The sequence below is a fragment of the Coffea arabica genome, chromosome 6c (genome assembly GCF_036785885.1).
Source record: "Coffea arabica cultivar ET-39 chromosome 6c, Coffea Arabica ET-39 HiFi, whole genome shotgun sequence".
NCBI classification, from domain to species: Eukaryota; Viridiplantae; Streptophyta; class Magnoliopsida; order Gentianales; family Rubiaceae; genus Coffea; species Coffea arabica.
In genome coordinates, this window is record NC_092320.1 from 7,360,311 (window position 1) to 7,379,966 (window position 19,656).

The 19,656-nt window shown below is 33.7% G+C and overlaps 1 protein-coding gene across 2 annotated transcripts; it reads left to right on the forward strand.

The window, feature by feature from the left end:
• Positions 1–4,201: 4,201 nt before the first annotated feature.
• LOC113693727 (translocase of chloroplast 90, chloroplastic) lies at positions 4,202–9,062 on the forward strand. Of its 2 annotated transcripts, none has more exons than XM_027212351.2 (3): positions 4,202–4,654; positions 4,736–5,342; positions 6,289–9,062. In XM_027212351.2, exons 2-3 carry the CDS (start codon positions 5,216–5,218, stop codon positions 8,556–8,558), a joined length of 2,397 nt encoding a protein of 798 aa, XP_027068152.2. In that variant the 5' UTR covers positions 4,202–4,654; positions 4,736–5,215; the 3' UTR covers positions 8,559–9,062. The 2 variants fall into 2 exon arrangements, with proteins under 2 accessions (XP_027068152.2, XP_027068151.2); XM_027212350.2 differs by having other exon boundaries at positions 4,203–4,654; positions 5,211–5,342.
• The last annotated feature ends 10,594 nt before the right edge of the window (positions 9,063–19,656 follow it).

Consider the following 19,656-nt stretch of genomic DNA (forward strand, 5'->3'; position numbering starts at 1 on the left):
CAACCATTGCTCTATATATATATATATATATATATATTTTTTTTTTTTTTTTTTTTTTTTTTGCCGGAGACGATAAACCTAATCTATTCTACACTAAGATCTATTCTACACTAAGGAAAGGGCGCGGGCCTAAGAAGGTTCAGAGATAAGTCGGAGGGGACTAAATCATCATCGAATTAGACGCGTGCACAGCATATTCACCTGAATTTTTTGAAGACAAGTCATATAAATGTGACATTTTTTGTTTGAACCTTGCCTCTCATCCCAGCAAGTAGGTGGTGGCCATTAGGTGGTGGCCACTGAGCCAAAGGTCTGATGATTAATCATTGCGTCTATTTTGCTTATGGGAATCTAAATAGTATTGCGTTTGAGCAACAGAGAACGTGACGTGGAGTATAGCAAATTGCCGCCGGGCCTTTGATTGCAGATTAGTGATCTTCGATTGAGCTTTGGCTTTTGGGCGAGCAACATATTTTGTGAATCTTTTTTTTTTTGTTATATAGGACCTGCACCAACAATCCTAGCATCAGAATTCGCCACAAGACTCGAATCCCAACAACATATTGCTGGTTTGGTGCTCGTACTGCAATTCCAAGCAAAGTAATTTCCTCGGCTCCGCCGCAACCAGTAGTAAGCTGCAAACCGCTGAGCCAAACCAAAAAAGGACGAAGAGTGGATTTGATGAAAGTGAAATTTGAAATTATTAAATTATTGAATTGTTACGTATTAAATTTAATATATTTAAGTGCATATTATATCCAATGATAAGTGAATAATTTATCACTTAATTAATTTTAGAAGCAAATTTTATGTAAAAAAACAGTGTCACTTAATTAATTCAGATATTCAATTTTTCGTTATCAAACAGTTTGGATATATTAAAATCTAAATCCATCAAGTTTAAGTGTCTATTTGATAACATAAAAAAGTGTTGAAACTGAATTCATTCAGACATTCAGATGTTTTTTGTGTTTGATAAATAAAAATTTTTCTGCTGAATTTATTAAGTGGTACTGAATTTGTATGTATTTTTTTTCAGCACAAGAATCATAACTGAATGTTTAATTTGATAAGAATCAAGAGATTTACTTCAACTACTTTATCTTATCTACCAAATCTATCATTGTTTGTTAATTACATTCAAAATCCTTATCTAATTAAACAACCTGACATTCTCTGTCTAATGGCTTTCTACTTCTATTTTCTTCCTATTTAATGATTTTTTTACAATTTCTCCATACTCCTCACATCTGTCTACTCCTTATCTTTTTTCATCTTTCTACTCTTTCATAATTTTGTCATTTTTTTCCTCCCAATTTTTTTTATTGCTACCATGCTCACCATTTTCAAATTCATTATTTCCAAGGTAAGTGACATTGATTATTTGTTGTTTTGCTTCAACATTTTTCCATTGAAGTAATTAAATTTCTATATAATTTGTTGTGAATTTAAAACTTGTTTATTGCAGCTTCCTTTTGCTTATATTTGGATTTTTCTTATCAAACTCTGATTTAAAAATATATTTGCACTGATATTTGGACTTTTCCATAATATATTTCTTCTTTTATATTACTTTGATTTAAAAATAAATATTGTCATTTTCATACCTAACAATTTTAAGCTAATTAAATCATATGTTCTATTTTCTTGTTGGATTAAAAGATAGAAGGGCAAAATTGTACAATTTAGCTTATTAAACATTAAGTTATAAATGTCTATCAAACAGTATAAATATGTTCAGCATTAAGATTCAGATATTCATATATCTCTTTTCAGTGTTTAATATTCAGCAAATTAATTGTTTCAGTATTTAGAATTCAGAATTCAGATTCAATTTTATCAAACGGAGCCTAAGTACTGAATTGGGTTATCAAACAAAACTTAAGCTCATTTTTGAACTGTAGATTGGAGTTTGAATTACACCTGAAGTGAAAAAATTCAAAAGAAGTATCAGAGCATCCCTTTGATTTAGTCAGATCTGCATACCTGCTAGCCCTTTATACAACCTCTTTAAGCTCCCCTTTCCTGTAGAATATAATAGATTAGATTATAGAAATATTATTGTTGCGATAAAAAAAAAATAAACAGTAGTATAAGCTGCGTCATTGGGATCAGGGTCTTAGCAGAGTGTAGTTGAAAGTGAAGATAAGGTATTTTAAAATTGAATGATAGAGATTAAATATTGAACATAGTGTTAAAAAAAATACCAAGTTTTATTCTTTCTATCTTATCATATTAATTTCTATATTTGTATTTAATATGTACATCAATTGTGCTAGTGTCTACATTGTATCATTGTTCTATGGCGTCACTATAAAATCCAGCAACTTGGACCTTTACTGTTCTGGATGAGATGACATCAATAAATATTTGAAAATTTTTAGCCATTATTAGAAATTAAAAATGCACTTTTTCAACAATTTTGGATGTCAAACACTTAACAATCTCGTCAAATATACAAAAAGGCTCACAACATTTGTCATAAATTAACCTAATAAAGCCAAAACTTAAATAAAAAAGGTCATTTAAATTTTTAAAAACTATTAGGGTAGCGAAATATATTTTATGTAGGTTTCCTCTTCTCATGACTTTACCAGGCAACTCTGTTTGGATTCAGCATTTTTTGAAAAATAATTTTTTCATCTACAATGTTATAGTAATATACAAATAAAAACAACTCCAAAAACATTATATCCAAATAATATATCAAAAACAACTCCAAATATACAAAAAAATTTGAAAATGTTTATTTCAAATTATGGGAATTTGGCTCAAATTCGGTAATGGAGTTTTTGAAATTGGAAATAGAAATCAGATTTTTCGATTTCAATTTCGTTTTATATTATATGTATATTAATATTTATTTATATATATAATATTTTTTATTTCTATTTTGTTTTATAATATGTATATTATATTATATATATTATATTAATATTAATATGTATATTTCAATTATGTATATTAATGTGTATATTATATATATTATATCAATTGAAATAAATATATATATTCATATATAAATATAAATATTTTGTTTAAAACATATTTATATATATTTGTAAATATATTATATATTTAAATAAATATATAAATATATTTATTTATATATATTTATATAAATATACAAATATATTTATTTCAATTTTGTTTTATAATATGTATATTTCAATTATTTATATTATATTATATATATTATAGTAATATTAATATGTATATTTCAATTATGTATATTAATATGTATATTGTATATATTATATCAATTGAAATAAATATTATATATTAATATATAAATATTAATATTTTGTTTAAAATATATTTATACATATTTATAAATATATTATATTTATATTTATATAAATATATTATATTATATTTATATAAATATATTATATTATATTTATATAAATATATTTATTTATATAAATATATTTAATTCAATTTTGTTTATAATATGTATATTTCAATTATGTATATTATAGTCTATATATATAAATTATATTAATATTAATATGTATATTTCAATTATGTATATTATTTATATTATATCAATTGAAATAAATATATATATTTATATATAAATATAAATATTTTGTTTAAAATATATTTATATATATTTATATAAATATATATTTCAATTTTGTTTTACAATATGTATATTAATATATATTAATATATGTATATTTATCTATATATTAATATGTATTTATATATATTAATATGCATATTAATATGTATTTAATATACATATATAAATATATATTAATATACATGTTATAAAACAAAATTGAAATAAAAAATGTTATATATATAAATAAATAAATATTAATATATAGAAACATAGCTAGTATATATTTAAAAAAATCCCAAAAAATTATAAATTATAAAAATACTCAAAAATATTTTTCAAAAATACCTCTAAAAACAATCCAAAAAATATTTACAATAAAGATTTTTCATATACACCACTACAGTAAAATTTTAAAAAACACTTCAAAAAATGACTAATTCAAACGGAGCCTAGAATTTTTTAGGAGAACTATGAGCATACGTCAAATACGCGCGTGTGTGTATATATATATATGGTCCCTAACATTTCTTATGGACTTCTAGCACCAGTCTAGCAAGTAATAGTGCAGTAGGCAACCTCAAAATCAGAATTTTTTTTTTTTTTTTTTTTGGGGGCTGGTGGGGGGTGGGGGCCACCGCGCACAAGGATAGAACAAAAGGAGTTGTCCTATAATTGAATTTTTTTTCTTTCAAATATTATTGATTCTGATATTATAAGGCGGAGATTGAAAACGCAATTGTTTTTTAGCTCTTATCCTTCCATAAAACCCCCAAATTTATCCCCTTTCATTCTACTCTTGTCTCTTCTCAAGCACGAATCATTTGATTGGAAATCCGAAGTTCACAACTGATGAATTCAAGGTTATATATTTCAAAGGGGGTTTCTTTTCTGTTCAAAGTGACATACTTCTCCGGCGGCCTTGATTTAAATTTCCAGATAAACTGAGTTTTTAACAAAGAATAAACGAAAAATCGGGAAAATTCCGGGCGGAGAACAGGTGGGTTTTTTTATTTATGCCTGATTCTGAATGCTAATCTGAAGCTCTGAATCTTGGAGGATAGCTGGCGATTAACTTCGAATCAGGTAACCATCAATACTTTCCATCCTAAGTCCCTTTATTTATCTATTTTTTAATCCATTTCTCTATAAATTTCTTCCTGTTAGTTGAAGAAATTTAGCAGAATTTACTAACAAGAAAGCAGAAGAAAGAAAGAGGGTTGAATGCTGTCTATTCTTCTGCGGCCTACAATTTATTTCTAGTTCGAGATTGAAGGAATGAGTTATGAAGAAAACTTTGGACTATTGGGCTACAACGATGCTAGCATTGATTTAAATGCTACACCTTGCTGTTCAGACGATTTTGTTGGGCAGACGAGAGAAATAATTTATTGACTATCTTTACTTATATGCATAAGTATTAGCTGAGACTAAAATCTGACAATTAAATTGTAACTATGCTAGTTTTATATTAATTGTAAGGGTCAGAGACGCATGATAGTTAAAGACATAGCTGAGAACGTATTTTACTAGTACAAGTTAAATGTTGTTTGCACTTTCTGCTAATCCTGCAAATTTAGTTTAAGCAGAGGTACATCTGCATGGACAGTTTAATAATAACAATTCGATGATCTAACTGAAGGAATTATGATGAGCGTCAAGGATTGGGTTTTATCTCAGCTACTATCCAACTCATTAGCCACATCTAGGCCACTGTCTGCAAATGACAGCCTTTTATCTGAGGGACATCTGGATGAAGAGTTTCGCAGCGAAGGTATCCATGTTATCATTTCCCTTAGTTCAACATGTTCAGATGCAAGTACCAGTTGTATGTCTAAGATCTTTAGAAGGTCTCCTTGTTAGATAATTATGTCTCATTATGTGAGCTATGTCCTGTATCTCATTTCTGGCTTATGTTTTTGTATGTCCTTGTTTATTGTTGATAACTAGAATACGAGTTGTTGACGTTGGTTTCTGGGTTTCCAACTTAGAGTTGCATTTTGTGCCCTTAATCATATGATTATCAGCAAGAAACTTTGTGAGTCATTGTTAGGAATGTGTGACGTATTCCAACTGTACCAAAACTTTTATTATGAAGGTGGCTCACTAAGGTCTTAAAAGTTAACTTTTAGTTTTATCCCCTTTCAGAATGATAAGAATAATGCTTGTTGCTTATTCCTGCTTGGTACAGTTTTTGTCTCTCTAGCTATTGGTACTAGTAGTAGTTCTCTTTATTGTGTAGGAATTACAAATCCATTAGTTCCAAACTTTTTTATGTTACAAAAGGATAGTTTCGTTTTAGGCCCAAATTATTCCAGCTTGTGCATATGTCTGAGGAATAAAAGATAACTATGTTTGCTAATTTCTTATAAATAGTTTATGGATACGAAGAGTTCACTCATCATTTGGTGCTACTTTGAATTTCCTGTAGTCTTTGATAGTTGGAATATTTCTAGCCGCTTTATGTAGATTCATTTTGTAAAACTTCCTTGCTTGTGCTGAGGGCTAAATGGGCTAAGAATTGCATTCAATAGTCTATAACAAACTGCAGGCAGTCCTATTTATGCTTTCTACTGTGCCCATGGCAAACCTAAATTTATGAATCAATTTTCCCGTGTCTACTCGATTTTTTAGATTCTGAAAATATATCACCCTGAGTTTGTGTTCTGTTTGATTCATTTTGTCCTATACTTATTGATTTTTGAATTCCTTTGGTTCAGCTCACACTTCAGTCAGAGTCCCTGTTTCTACCGGTTCATATCACCATTCGGGATATAATCAGGAGAATCCAAATGATGCCCCTTACGCTTCTGGTGATAGCCAGGAAGATCAGGATAATTTCAGTTCACGGCAAATTGAAGGTCGTGATTCTATACAGTCTAATTGTACAGTTGATGTGAAGAAGTTAGACCCGGTGGGGAAGATTGAGTGTCTTCAAATTAAGTTCTTGCGTCTTCTTAGGCGATTTGGCTTTTCACAAGATAACCTTTTGGTGTCAAAGGTCTTATACCGGCTTCAGCTTGCAATGTTGATACGAGCAGGGGAATCAGATCTTAGAAGGGTGAATATAAGAATTGATAGGGCTCAGGAAATTGCAGCAGAAAGAGAGGTATCTGGAATTCCTAAACTGGATTTCTCCATCAAAATACTTGTGCTGGGCAAAAGTGGTGTTGGGAAGAGCTCAACCATAAATTCCATATTGAATCAAATGAAGGCACCGACTAATGCTTTTCAGCCTGCTACTGATCACATTCAGGAGATTGTGGGAACTGTGAATGGTATTAGAATTTCCTTCATTGACACTCCTGGCCTTTTGCCTTCATCACCAAGTTCCTTCAGAAAAAACCGGAAAATTTTACACTCTGTGAAGCAATTTGTGAGAAAATCTCCTCCGGACATCATATTGTATTTTGAACGCTTAGACTTGATCAACATGGGTTATAGCGATTTCCCATTGCTGAAGCTTGTAACTGAAGTCTTTAATCCAGCAATATGGTTTAACACCATTCTCGTCATGACTCATGCTTCCTCATCGCTTCCTGAAGGTCCCAATGGTTATCCTGTCAGCTATGGTTCTTTCATCAGTCACTGCACAGATTTGGTACAACACTATATTCACCAGGCCGTGTCGGATACGAAACTTGAGAATCCTGTACTTCTGGTGGATAATCATCCTCATTGCAGGACTGATAGCAAGGGAGAGAAAATTCTTCCAAATGGACAAGTGTGGAAGTATCAATTTTTTTTATTGTGCTTATGTACCAAAGTTTTGGGCGATGTGAATAACCTCTTGGATTTTAGGGACAGCATACAACTAGGACCATTTAGTAGTAATCGACTTCCTTCTCTTCCTCATCTTCTTTCTTCTTTTCTTAAGCATCATACTGAACTGAAGCTGAATGAATCAGATAACAAAATTGATGAGGTTCTTCTTTCAGACTTTGAAGAAGATGATGGTTATGATCAGTTACCTCCAATTCGTATTTTAACGAAAGCACAATTTGAGAAATTGAAAAGTTCTCAGAAGAAGCAATATCTGGATGAGTTGGATTACAGGGAGACCCTCTATTTGAGAAAGCAGCTGCTAGAAGAATCTCGAAGAATAAGGGAAAAACTTTCCAATAGTCAGGGTTTGGCTGCTGAGAACCATTCCAACGATCAGGAGGTTGCGCCTGAGCCTGTTCTCTTGCCAGATATGTCTGTTCCTCCTAGTTTTGATTCTGATTGTCCAGTCCACAGATATCGCTGCCTGCTGACAAGTGATCAGTGGCTTGCAAGGCCAGTACTTGATCCTCATGGATGGGATCGTGATGTGGGTTTTGACGGAATTAACCTCGAGACATCTGCAGAAATAAGAAAGAATGTCTTTACTTGCGTCACTGGACAAATGAGCAAGGACAAGCAAGATTTTAGTATTCAATCTGAATGTGCTGCGGGTTATTTGGATCCTGAGGGACAGACATACAGTGTAGCTCTTGATGTTCAATCCGGTGGAAAAGAATTAATGTGCACGGTTCACGGTAACATAAAGCTGAGGAATTTTAAGTACAATCTTACTGATTGTGGTGTTTGTGTGACTTCTTTTGGAAACAAGTATTTCTTGGGTGCTAAGGTTGAAGATAGCATCGTAGTTGGAAAGAGGATGAAGTTGTCAATGAGTGCTGGTCAGATGGGCGGTGGTGGTCAAGTTGCTTATGGTGGGAGCTTTGGAGCTACTTTGAGAGGTAGAGACTACCCGGTCAGAAATGATAAGGTCGGTGTCTCAATGACAGTTCTTTCTTTGGACAGGGAGACAGTATTGGGTTTGAATTTAGAGTCTGACTTCAGATTGAGTCGTAGTACCAAAATGTGTGTGAATGGAAGTATAAATAGTCGGAAAATAGGGCAGCTCTGTGTAAAGACCAGTAGCTCGGAACGCATGGAAATAGCTTTAATTGCAGCAATCTCAATTTTTAGAGTTCTGCTGCGCAGAAAGCCCCATGATGACTAAACAGACCCACCGAGGTAAAACATTGTCTCTTTATAGCTGGCCTTCTTAATTGAGGGAATTTTTTGTGGTAGAGGCTTTTATTCAGTAGGATAAATGCCAAAAAAGAGGGTTTTTTTTGGGGTTTTTGGGGGGCGCTGGTGAAGAGGATAAATTTAGTTTAGTTGATCAATAGGCCTATCTTGAGTTTTTAATACTAGATGCCTCAACACCATGATCCTCCGGTTTGGATGGCAGCAAGGCTTTGAACTGTTCTCAATGTGTATCGTAGGACCTTGGCAGTAACATCTGGTGAGCGAAGTTTAACAAGTGTATAGGAAATCCCAGCAGCAGGCGCAGACATGCTTGGAATTTTTTCATAGTTAGAGGGAAAATAAAAGAAGTTTTTTTTTTTTTCGGTTGCAATGCTCGTGTATTTGTGAGCTTCTCTTACTTATAAGTTACTACTTTTCATCGCAATTAGTGGGGGCAAACCAAAGTCGTAAATTTAGACAAGTTCGGTTCCAATTGTTGTTGGATTTTTAACCATTTATTAGTAGTATTGAATTCAACCTCAAAAATCTCTCACAAACGATTCTTGCTGCTACTTATGTACGAAAAACAAAACATAGGAAGAAGCCAAACATGAGACGAGCAGTTTGATTCGCATGCGAGCTGTATCTTGCATCCCCACTGGTCATTAACATCACCAACCGACATGCACCCTCCGGTGGAGACCAAAGTATATAATGTGTACAAAAGAAAAATCAACTCGGTACGCATGTAGATCCGGTGATTCTTGGAAAGCCACGTCACTCTCCTTAAGATAGATTTTTACTTTTCTTGTAGCCATTTATTTATTTTGTTCGAAAATTGAGAAAGGCAAAAAAGAAACGGCTTAATTTCTTCAAAACTTGTGAGCCTAAATAAAAACCAAACATTGAAACAAGAAGACGGTAGGCGGGTGAGTTGTCACCACACCAGTAGGCAATGGTGGTGGCGAAGAGGGGTGATGTTGATTTTGTGGGACGGGAAGAGGGCACTGACTGATAATGGTACCCAGGTGGGGGTGGAGACCGTGGAGCAGGCCGAAACATAGAATGGTCTGCTCTGGGCATGAGCAGCTTTGTCAAAGAGGGGGGGGGGGGGGGGGGGGGTTTACCATCATATTCACTATCCTCTCTTGACTGTGAATGTGATATAGCCTATACACACCGCACCTGATCCTGATCTGCTTGGTTAAAAATTAAATAAAAGAGCCCCTTTCTTTCTTTCTCCTCTCCACTGCTCTTCTTTGTCACTCACTCAATGGTTGGCATCGGCTAGTTTCCAGTTGTGTTGCTGGGGATGAGTCGTCTGTCTCACAAATTCACCTCTCCAGACATGAACCATGATCTCTCTTTTGGTCTCCTCCTCCAACTTTTCTGACTTTCAATCACTTCGTATTCAAGAAGATTCCCAATAACCTATGTGTGAAGAAAAGAGAGCATGGGCGGTACTGGTGGGTGAAAGCGAGGAAGCTCGCTTTGGGTGACTATTTCCATTCTCGACAAAGTAAAGAAGGGGCCAAAAAACAAAAAAAATCACTAGTTTAGCTATTTCAGACTCAGAACGATCCAATCGTGCAGAGTTCCTCCAACAAAATCCCAAAAAAGAAACACGAGCTTAGTTTATCCTTTTCAAAGCATGCATGATGCATTTGGTTATCATAATTAAACTTCCTTTCTTTTTTTGTCTTTTTTGGCTCTCAAGTACATTAAAAATATATATATATATATATATATATATATATATATATATATACACACAAATATTAGTCAGTTATCCAAAACATAAGATCATGGACCTTCCTCTCATCACATCCCTCTCAATATGGATAGGAGAACGTATGCTAGGGTTAAAGTTGACAATAATAATGACTACTAAATCAAAATAATTTGAACATTTTTCAAAAATATAACTTCAAAACCCAAAAAAAAAAAAAAAAAAAAAAAAACTACTACTGTAAGACCCTCTTAACGTAGCTTATTTATGAAATGATGAAACAAAAAGAGTAGATGAAATGTTTCATAAAAAACAGAATATCAATATTAAATTAACAAAAAAAACCCTACTCTTCCGCAGTTATATGCAGCTTGCATAATCTCTCAAGTGTTCAAGGCAAATGTGAGTCTGGAATGTTCCTCTTGAGTCACATCAATAATGCTATGAAACTTTTTAATCATGTATAATCTTTTGTCTGTCTCTGTGTGCAGTGTGGAGGGGCAACTTTTCCTCCTCTGGATCCAGTGGCCACTAAAATGAGGGAGAAATCAAAAGACAAAAGGACAGTCACTCGAGTATTATACTCGCATGACCCAACAACAATTCCACGAGAACCAACTTCGGACAATTCCTGCTATACACAATGCCGATACCATCTACCTTATTTTTTCTCCCATCTAACTTCGAAAGCTTTTGCAGCCTGCGAAGTCTCCGTTCAAAAAGCAGCTAAAACATGTACAATTTTTACAACCAACAACTACAACAACAATAGCGTTCTATAGCCATCTGTTTACAAGAATCATTAAACCTGAAAAAGAAACCCAAACCTTTTTTTTTTTCTTTTTTCTTTTTTCTTTTGCAGATCATAAAAGCCGATCATATCATGCAATTCGTCAAGGTGACGAACCCCACAAAACCTCAGCGATGACAGTAGCAGCTTCAGCATCAGAAACAGAGGCCTCTCTAATTCTCTTCAATATTTCCTGCTTAAACGCCCTCTTCTCCCGTTGCCTCAGCCCCTCCCCAACTTCCACCTGAACTGCAAATCTTGCCACACAACTAGCAAACGGATGGCACTCTAAGTACCTCATTTCCTTGCACCCTTTCCTCCCTCTCCCACTTTTTTCCACCCCGCCAACATTCACCCCATTTTCCCCACCAAACTCATCACTCTTCCCCTTCCCCATGTCTACCAAATCACCTCCCAGTTCTGACCTCTGCAAATATACGAGTTTCTTGATTATCCCAGCGCTTAGCATTGCTTCAACAGCCTCTTTCCTCCCGTAATACCCGATTTCCATCAAACAATCGAGCGCCATGATTTTAGTTGCCATATCCGCAGAATCAAGAGTGTTAACAATCTTCAAAATCCCGCCAAATGGCTCCAATTCATCGACTAATGGGCTTTTTACGGCTTTAATCAACGATTTAAGGACGTCTAAACTGAAAAAAGTTCCCATTAAAACCAATGACTTGATGGTTTGTCCCACCAAAACTTCCCCAACGAACACATCCTTGTTGAAAAGCACCAACTCTTTCAAACTGTACGCGGCCATTTCGTGAACCCTCTTGGAGACATGCCCATTGCACAGCAAAGATTTCAATTTTTGGAGCAACCTCGACTTCAACAGCATGTCCTGTAAGTCTATGTCAAAGCCCTGAACCAGCCGGATTCTGAGTTGACTCAGTTGAGCCAGCAAACTTTCCTCGTCCCTCGAAGCAGCTGGAGATGAACCGAGGACGATGTTGTTGGAGCTGGACCATTCCTCCAAAGTTTCAGTGAGGTTATTTATGGTCTCCCTATCAATCCATGCTTGAATTTCGGACTCGATCGAGCTGGCAAGGCGGGAGATCTCGTGGGCTCTGAATCGATTAGTCAAAAATGATCTGATTCCGGTTGTGGGCTCGCAACTTTGCTGTCTTTGGATCAAGTTTTTGAGGTCGGAGAGGTCGGCTGAGAGAGTTGTGAGGTGCGGGTCAGAAGAAAGAATCGAGTTGGAGACAAATTCGAGCTCCAATAGAGCTTTGACAGATGCATTGGAGGAATCAGCCGACTTGGTTTGTAATTGGTGGGAGGCTTCTTTGAGGGCTTGCAGAACTTTCAAGACTTGGGATTGATGATGGTTACGGAAGGTAGCTTCAACAGCTACCCCATCATCCATGAAAGAAGATGAGAAGACTTTTCAGTGTTTATTTGAGAGGAAGACTGACGGAAAGAAGGATAGTTTGAGACGCATAGGCAGGAGAAGAAGAAGTGAGGAATGATAAATATGTACTGGTAGTTAGATTTATTATGCTGAAGGTTTTTTTTTTTTTTTCCTTTTTTTATGCTGAAGGTTGAACCGACGACCATTCTTGATTTCCTGTTTAAGCGCGTGAATTTCGTTGTTTCGTCCCAATTGACTGGTAAATCAATCGATACGGTCATCCTATGCTCGCGATGCGTCGGCTGTCTCAAAGAAGTCTTGCTTAGTACTAGGTAACTAGTTTTTGCAACCATCGGTCCTTGGTTGAACGTTGAGGAAGGGTTCAAATTGGTCGGAGTTCAAATTTTATCCAGTGCATTGCAAGAAGGTAAAGTGTTTCTTGCTTTTACAAAATTCAGAGAGTACAGTAATTTAGTATAGGAATAGATTAGAAGTTGTCCCTAATGACAAAGAAAAAAAAGTTTAATATATAACTAGTTCATGGGTGAATTTTTGTAAATATTACGAAAATAAGAAATCATGACAAATTTGTGCTCTAGTAAAAGTCGCCGCAAATGAGATTTGTGGCATGGAGAGAGTTAATTTGCTTTTGATCTTTTTAATTGACACAACAATTTAAAAAAAGAATGTAAATTTAATATATATATATATATATATATATATATATATATATATGAGCAAATTACGCGAAATGTCATTGAACTATTGCGAGGTGTCGGTAGTGGTCACTAAACTTTTTTATTAGTCAGAAATGTCACTAAACTAGTAAATCTGCACGGTTTTGGTCACTCCGTGTACTTATGATGTTAGGAGAAATGGAAAATAACTTTTTAAGGGGCAATTTCGTCTGCACAACTTTTGTAGGAAAAATTTCGTCTGGTAAATAAAGGAACAACAGTGGGGCTTTGAATTTTGGTAAAATTTTTGACAAACATAGAGGAGAAGTGTGGAACAGTGTGTTGGAGATTCAAGGAGGAAAATTATTAAATTTTTGAAAAAACAAGTGTTTATGAACCTAAAATACTTATCTTTCTTGAAGGTCCGATTGTGAAGAAAAGGAAATCTAAAAAGGAATTGCTGAGCTTCTGGAGAGATGGTTAAGAAATAGAGCAGAGGAAATTTTCAATAGTTTCAAATAATTGAAGAACATAAGATCGATGAACCTACTAAAATTGGTGTAAAGAATCCAAATTTATTTGTTTTTGGCATGATTTCTCATCTAGGGGATACATTTGTTTTGAAAGGTGGTAATAGGTAGAAAGATTGTGATGAATTTTGAGGATAGCGGGAGAGAAGTCCACTGCGGACTTCCATGACCAGCTAAATGCAACTCTGTGCAGGGTATGTGTTTAGAAGGAGGAGGTCTAATGATGACATGGCAAATTCTAAGTCACTCAGTCTACCGGTGGGCCTATAGAAATTTTTCTGAGGCTTAGTTCTTCTCCTTCTTGGAAGATATTTGCAGATCCCGTTATTCATTTCCAGATCATTCTAAACCTTCACCTTAAATATCATCAGCATCAACGGCACTTTTTACTTATATTTCCTTCTTATAATCAACATCCAAATCACCCACCCTTCTCTTTTCCCCCTCCCTCCAAATCATCACCACCATTACTAGCAAAAGCAGATACTGAGGACTTTTCCTTAACATTTTCTTCGGTGAACCATTCAAGTAGAGTTCTCAGCTCTTGTGATTCGAAGTTGCAAGATTTTAGTTATTTGAATTTCAAGTTCCCGTGCCTGCAAATGGGCTCTAGTTTCTTGACAATCTAGGAGTCGTCAGTCAATAAGGTCTGTTGAAACACATCCTTATAGCCTCTGCCAAATTCCACCACCATTTCGCCCCAAGCGTTGGCAAAACCTTTGATTTGATCCTTGAAACTTTCTAGCTCCGTCGAAATTTCATTCCCGAATAAATCAACCCCAAATTTCTTGGTCTCAAATGTGAGCATCGAAATTCCAATTACTTCGCCATTGAATCTTATCCCAATATCTTCAACTAAACTGGCTAACTCCTCTCTCCATGACCTCAAAGGAGATCCCATTACCTCCCCCATTTCCAAAGTTCTATATGTCTGTAGATTTATGAATTAACCCCATCTCCTGCAAACAATTTATGTTGGAGAGTTTCAAGAAAAAGGTCGTGTAGATGAAATTGCCCCTCAAAAAGTTATTTTTTGTTTCCCCTAACAGCATAAGTATACGGAGTGACCAAAACAGTACAGATTTAATAGTTTAGTGACATTTTTTGCTAATAAAAAAGTTTAATGACCATAACCGGCACCTCGCAATAGTTTAGTGACATTCCGTGAAATTTGCTATATATATATATATATATATATATATATACGGCAGTCGTTGCATGCGACGATTAGCTTAGCCGCATTCATTTTTGGATGCGGCGTAACTTGTGCACTGTTGATCACAACTTGATCAATGGTGCATTTTTTTTTTTTAAATATCAAACGTCTGTGGATGCAGTGTAGTTCCAGCATCGTTGATTAATCATTGAACACCTGTTCGTAAACTCCAGTGACAAGTTTTTTTTCCGTTGATTAATTCCGTAGGAACAGCTAGATCGTGTTGATACAAACAAGAGAACAATGCTCTGGTTATAAATATATCACCAGCATAATCCCATTTGTATCTTTACATTATGAGTCTTCCCAATTTCTTCCTTCCATTACTAGGATTTTCTGACAATGAACACTTGCAATTGTGCCTTCCAATTTTTTGTGATAAAACTCTTGCCATTGTGCCTTTCCATTATGCAGCCCGTTGTGCGCATTGATTTCTTATATCGGTAGTAAAAAATCGTTGCTAGGATTTGAAATTAGTGGATGGCCAGAATCTCCAGCGAATCAATAGGTATGAATTTCATACAGATCTTATGCATTACATTTAATTATATTTAATTAGTATTTGTTTGTTTGTTAGTTGACTACATTTAATTAGTATTAATTTGTTACATTTGATTAGTATTTGAATAAGTTAAATTAGTAATAGTTTATTAATGAATAGTGTTCATGTTTAGAATTTACAAGTTTTTACGTCTTAATATTGCTATTTAGTACATGTGGTTACTAATAAATAAATATATGTAATATATTGTCAAAATGCCATACTATAAAAAAAAAAGTACAAGTACTATATAGTAAGTAGTAATAAGTGTAAGAGTGCGATCAAACCAGCACTAATGCACCGGATTCCATTAGAACTCCGAAGTTAAGCATAGTAATAAATGTAAAAATAAAAGTAAAATAACAATAAAGGTAAATCATAAAAGTAATAGTAATAGTAAAAGTACATAGTAACAGCAGTAATAGTAAATATCAACATAAAAGGAAAATAATAGTAATAATAATAATAATAAATATCAATAGTAAAAATAATTAGTTAATAGTAGAAAAGAACAAATGGTAAACAGTAGAGTGCATAGTAATTAGTAAATAATAAATAGTTAATAGTTAATAGTAATAGTAACTGGTTAATAATAATACTAATACTAGTCATAGTGAATATTAATAATTACTTAATAATAGCAATACTAGTGATAGTGAATAAAAAATAGTAATAAGGGTTTGATTAATAAAAAAGTAGTAATTAGTAATAATTACTTAGAAATTTAATACTAGTAATAGTGAATTAAAAATAGTAATAAGTGTTTCATTAATAAAGTAATAGTAAGTAGTAGTAATTACTTGGAAATATTGGTAATAAATGGCGATAGTTTATTTGAGAGTCTTATCCTGACGACCTTATTGCATATTTTTCCACCTATTACTCTACCGGAAGTCACATATGGCGATCAACTGTTTCGCTGATATATTGGGAGGTAGTCAATTTCACCTTCCACCGTATATGCTATGACTGTTTGAGATACATCAACTCATACCAAACAGCATAGACATAAACGATGACAAGACTTTGCATTCTCTATATCAATCTGAATGGGTTAGGAAGGGTTGGGGTTAATACCATAGTCATTTGATTGAAAATTGAGAGCGTTATGTCGAAGCATATATTTGAGAATATCATAGCGATCCCAACATATCTATAGATGAATACATGACATGATACCATAATCGGACAGTCTGCCACATATCAGCTCCTGTTTCGCTGCTGTTGCGATATAATAGTCATTGAGAAGACGAAAGACAGTTCGACTACTTGGTAATTAATTACCATTTTAGCTTTACGTCAAAGCACGTATTTATTTTTTTAAAAAAATAATATATGTAATAATTACAATAAACATTTTTTTACTTTCAACAGGTTGATATCATATCCCAAATCAAATTGATTTGTAATAAATATCTCGATTCGAAGAATCTTTGCTCGATGTACTCATCCTGAGTTCACTTTGATACGGGAAAAGGCATTCGGGACATTACAATACTTGAATCAGGAGATTCGAACAACAATTGGACCCTTTAACCGTTAGGATATCTGTCCATCTGCCTCTCACACCGCACCTTTCAAGATGCTTGTCGAGCATCTACCCAGATAGGTGTGTGATTAAAATCAGAGAGGCAGGCGTCGTAAAAGGGCCACCGCATTACGTGATAAGAATGTTCCTGTTACATAGACTCCTCATGTTTTATTACATGTCGGTTATGACCCTATTGTTATCACTCAATATTTTCATTCTTGCTCGTTCTCCACACCTCCATATGTGCCTGATTTCGGAGGTCATTTTCATGTGACACTTACTACTTTATTCGAATTCGATTATATAATAGGTGCTGGTTTGGTGAAAATTTTGATCGTATATATGATTTCTTAGGGTTTTCAATGGGGTTTTCACCAATTTTTTAGACAGATGCATACATCGTTCTGCATCAAGGCCCTTCCACTACATTTACAAATCTTTCCTGTTCGATATGCGGCCAGGCTCCCCCTCTGATGATGATAAGAACGAACAAATGCTCGAGACACTACTTAGGATGTTTGAACGGCTACAGTTGCAGACCGATCTGTCACACTGGAGAATGCATTGAAGATACAGTTGTTCTAACACCCCGCGCGATAGGGGCAAAAGATATATTGATGAGTGATTACGATTTGTAGTGTTTATGGGTAGTTTGTAGCCTTATGCTTTGATAACACTTTTTACTTTGCTATATTAAATATTTACAATTGATACTGCATTATTTATGGTACTTTAAATTATTCGTAAAATAAAAAAAAAGTTTTCATATCTAGAATGCAACATCATAAATTTAAATCAATTTTTATATTTGAATTTGGGATCTAAACTTCGTTTTTACCCATTAATCGGTATTTAATCACCGATTAATGGCGAACACAAAATATCATATTTTTAAAGTAATTTTTGTTTAAAGGCATAATACATTCTAAGATTATTTTTGGATTTAGCGTTAATAAATTAGGATTTAGGGTTTATAAATTTGAATTTAAGTTTTATGAATTAGGATTTGGAGTTTATAAATTAGGGTTTAGGATTTAGTTATTACACTTTAGGGTTTTGTTTAAAATTTTTTTAAAAAATTTTGGTCATTGCCATATCTGCATGCGGCGAAGCATCTTTATAAATTTTTTTTTTTTGCTTCTCAATGGAAAAAGAAAAAGAAAAAAGTTTATTTTTTTTGGTAGCCGATAATTTTAAATGTGGCGACCCTTCAATTATCACACACACTGAAACAACACAATTTCTCTGACTTTTTCTCTTATTCACATTATTTATAGAAATTCGCCCTAGTTCATGGCATACATGAAAAAATTGTTAGTGTATATTACTGTAATATTGTATTTAAAAAACATACAGTTGGAAAAAACTCCTAATCCAAACAGAGCCGCAACATTATTCTTCGAGATTTACACATTGTTTTTTTTTTTTTTTTGCATCAAAACTTGGTAATCATTGTCCTTTCTTGGTTATATTCAATATGCTATGAGTGGAAGCAAGATGTTGTCCAACGTATGTGGCTTTGTTTGGATATCAAGTTTTTTACAAATAATATTTCGCTTGCATCATAAACACATTTCCTAACTCATCTTTTTATATTTTCAATCACCTTTTTTATCTCATACATATCATATCACAAAAAGTGTTACAGTAATTATTTCAAATAATACTCTATCAAATAATATTTCAAATATTTAATTTCCCAAAAAAAAAACTGAAATAAGCTCTATTTGACTTCTTTGAAATCATGTCCAAGACTTCAATAATATAATCAAATAGGTTGAAACTTGCCAAGAATGTATTGTAGGTCTTACGTAAAAGAAAATGAGATGTTTGTAATCATTGATAGATGCAAAACAACTATATTTATATAAGCTTATTTTCAAAACTTTAGTGGACATTTAAATATAAATTAGCTTTTTTCTATGCTTATAATATGTATATTTATGTTTTTGGATGTCCTGGTTAATAGTTATTGAATCTTAAAAAAATAAAAAGGAACTAAAATATGATGTTTATGAAAAAAAATAGAAATATAATAAAAAGTATGACAGCAAGTGACACTGGAAATGAAACAGAAGATTCGTTGCGGAACACAAACATAGACCTAGAAAGAAAGTGGCGATTGGCTTAAAAGTAAATAGTTTGTTTGTCCAAATTTTTTTTTCTATTTACTCTATTTTGGTTGATAAAATTTTAAAACGAGCAATAAAACTGCCTAATTTGATATATCTTAACGTCTTTGACAGAGCTCATTTGAAGCATAAACATTAGCACCAATTCAGGGCAGCGTCGTGTATATAAATCAGTCACACATCCCCTGAAGTAAAAGTAGCAGAGGGTTTTTCAACATGACAAATGATTATACATTTTAGGATAGATAATTTAAGATCTTTCACTTAAAAAAAAAAAAAGTACGTAATCATAGGAGCAAATCCATCTGTCCAGGGAACGAAATAATTAAAAGCAGAGTCGTAGGATTAGATATTATTGTTTGACAGCGTAATAGGCTGGAAGTAGACAAAATTATGAAGTCATGGTAGGAACTGCAAGGAAAAGACCATCAGCTACCAGAGCAGTTGTAGAAATAAATAAAGAAATTCCGTGCATCATTCATTAGAGAAGGGTAGGGAGTGCGGGTGAGAAATTTCTAAGTTTGTGATGAATTTTAAAAAAATTCTACAAAAGGGGTGATTGTGGCGAGGAATTCTGTCGGGGG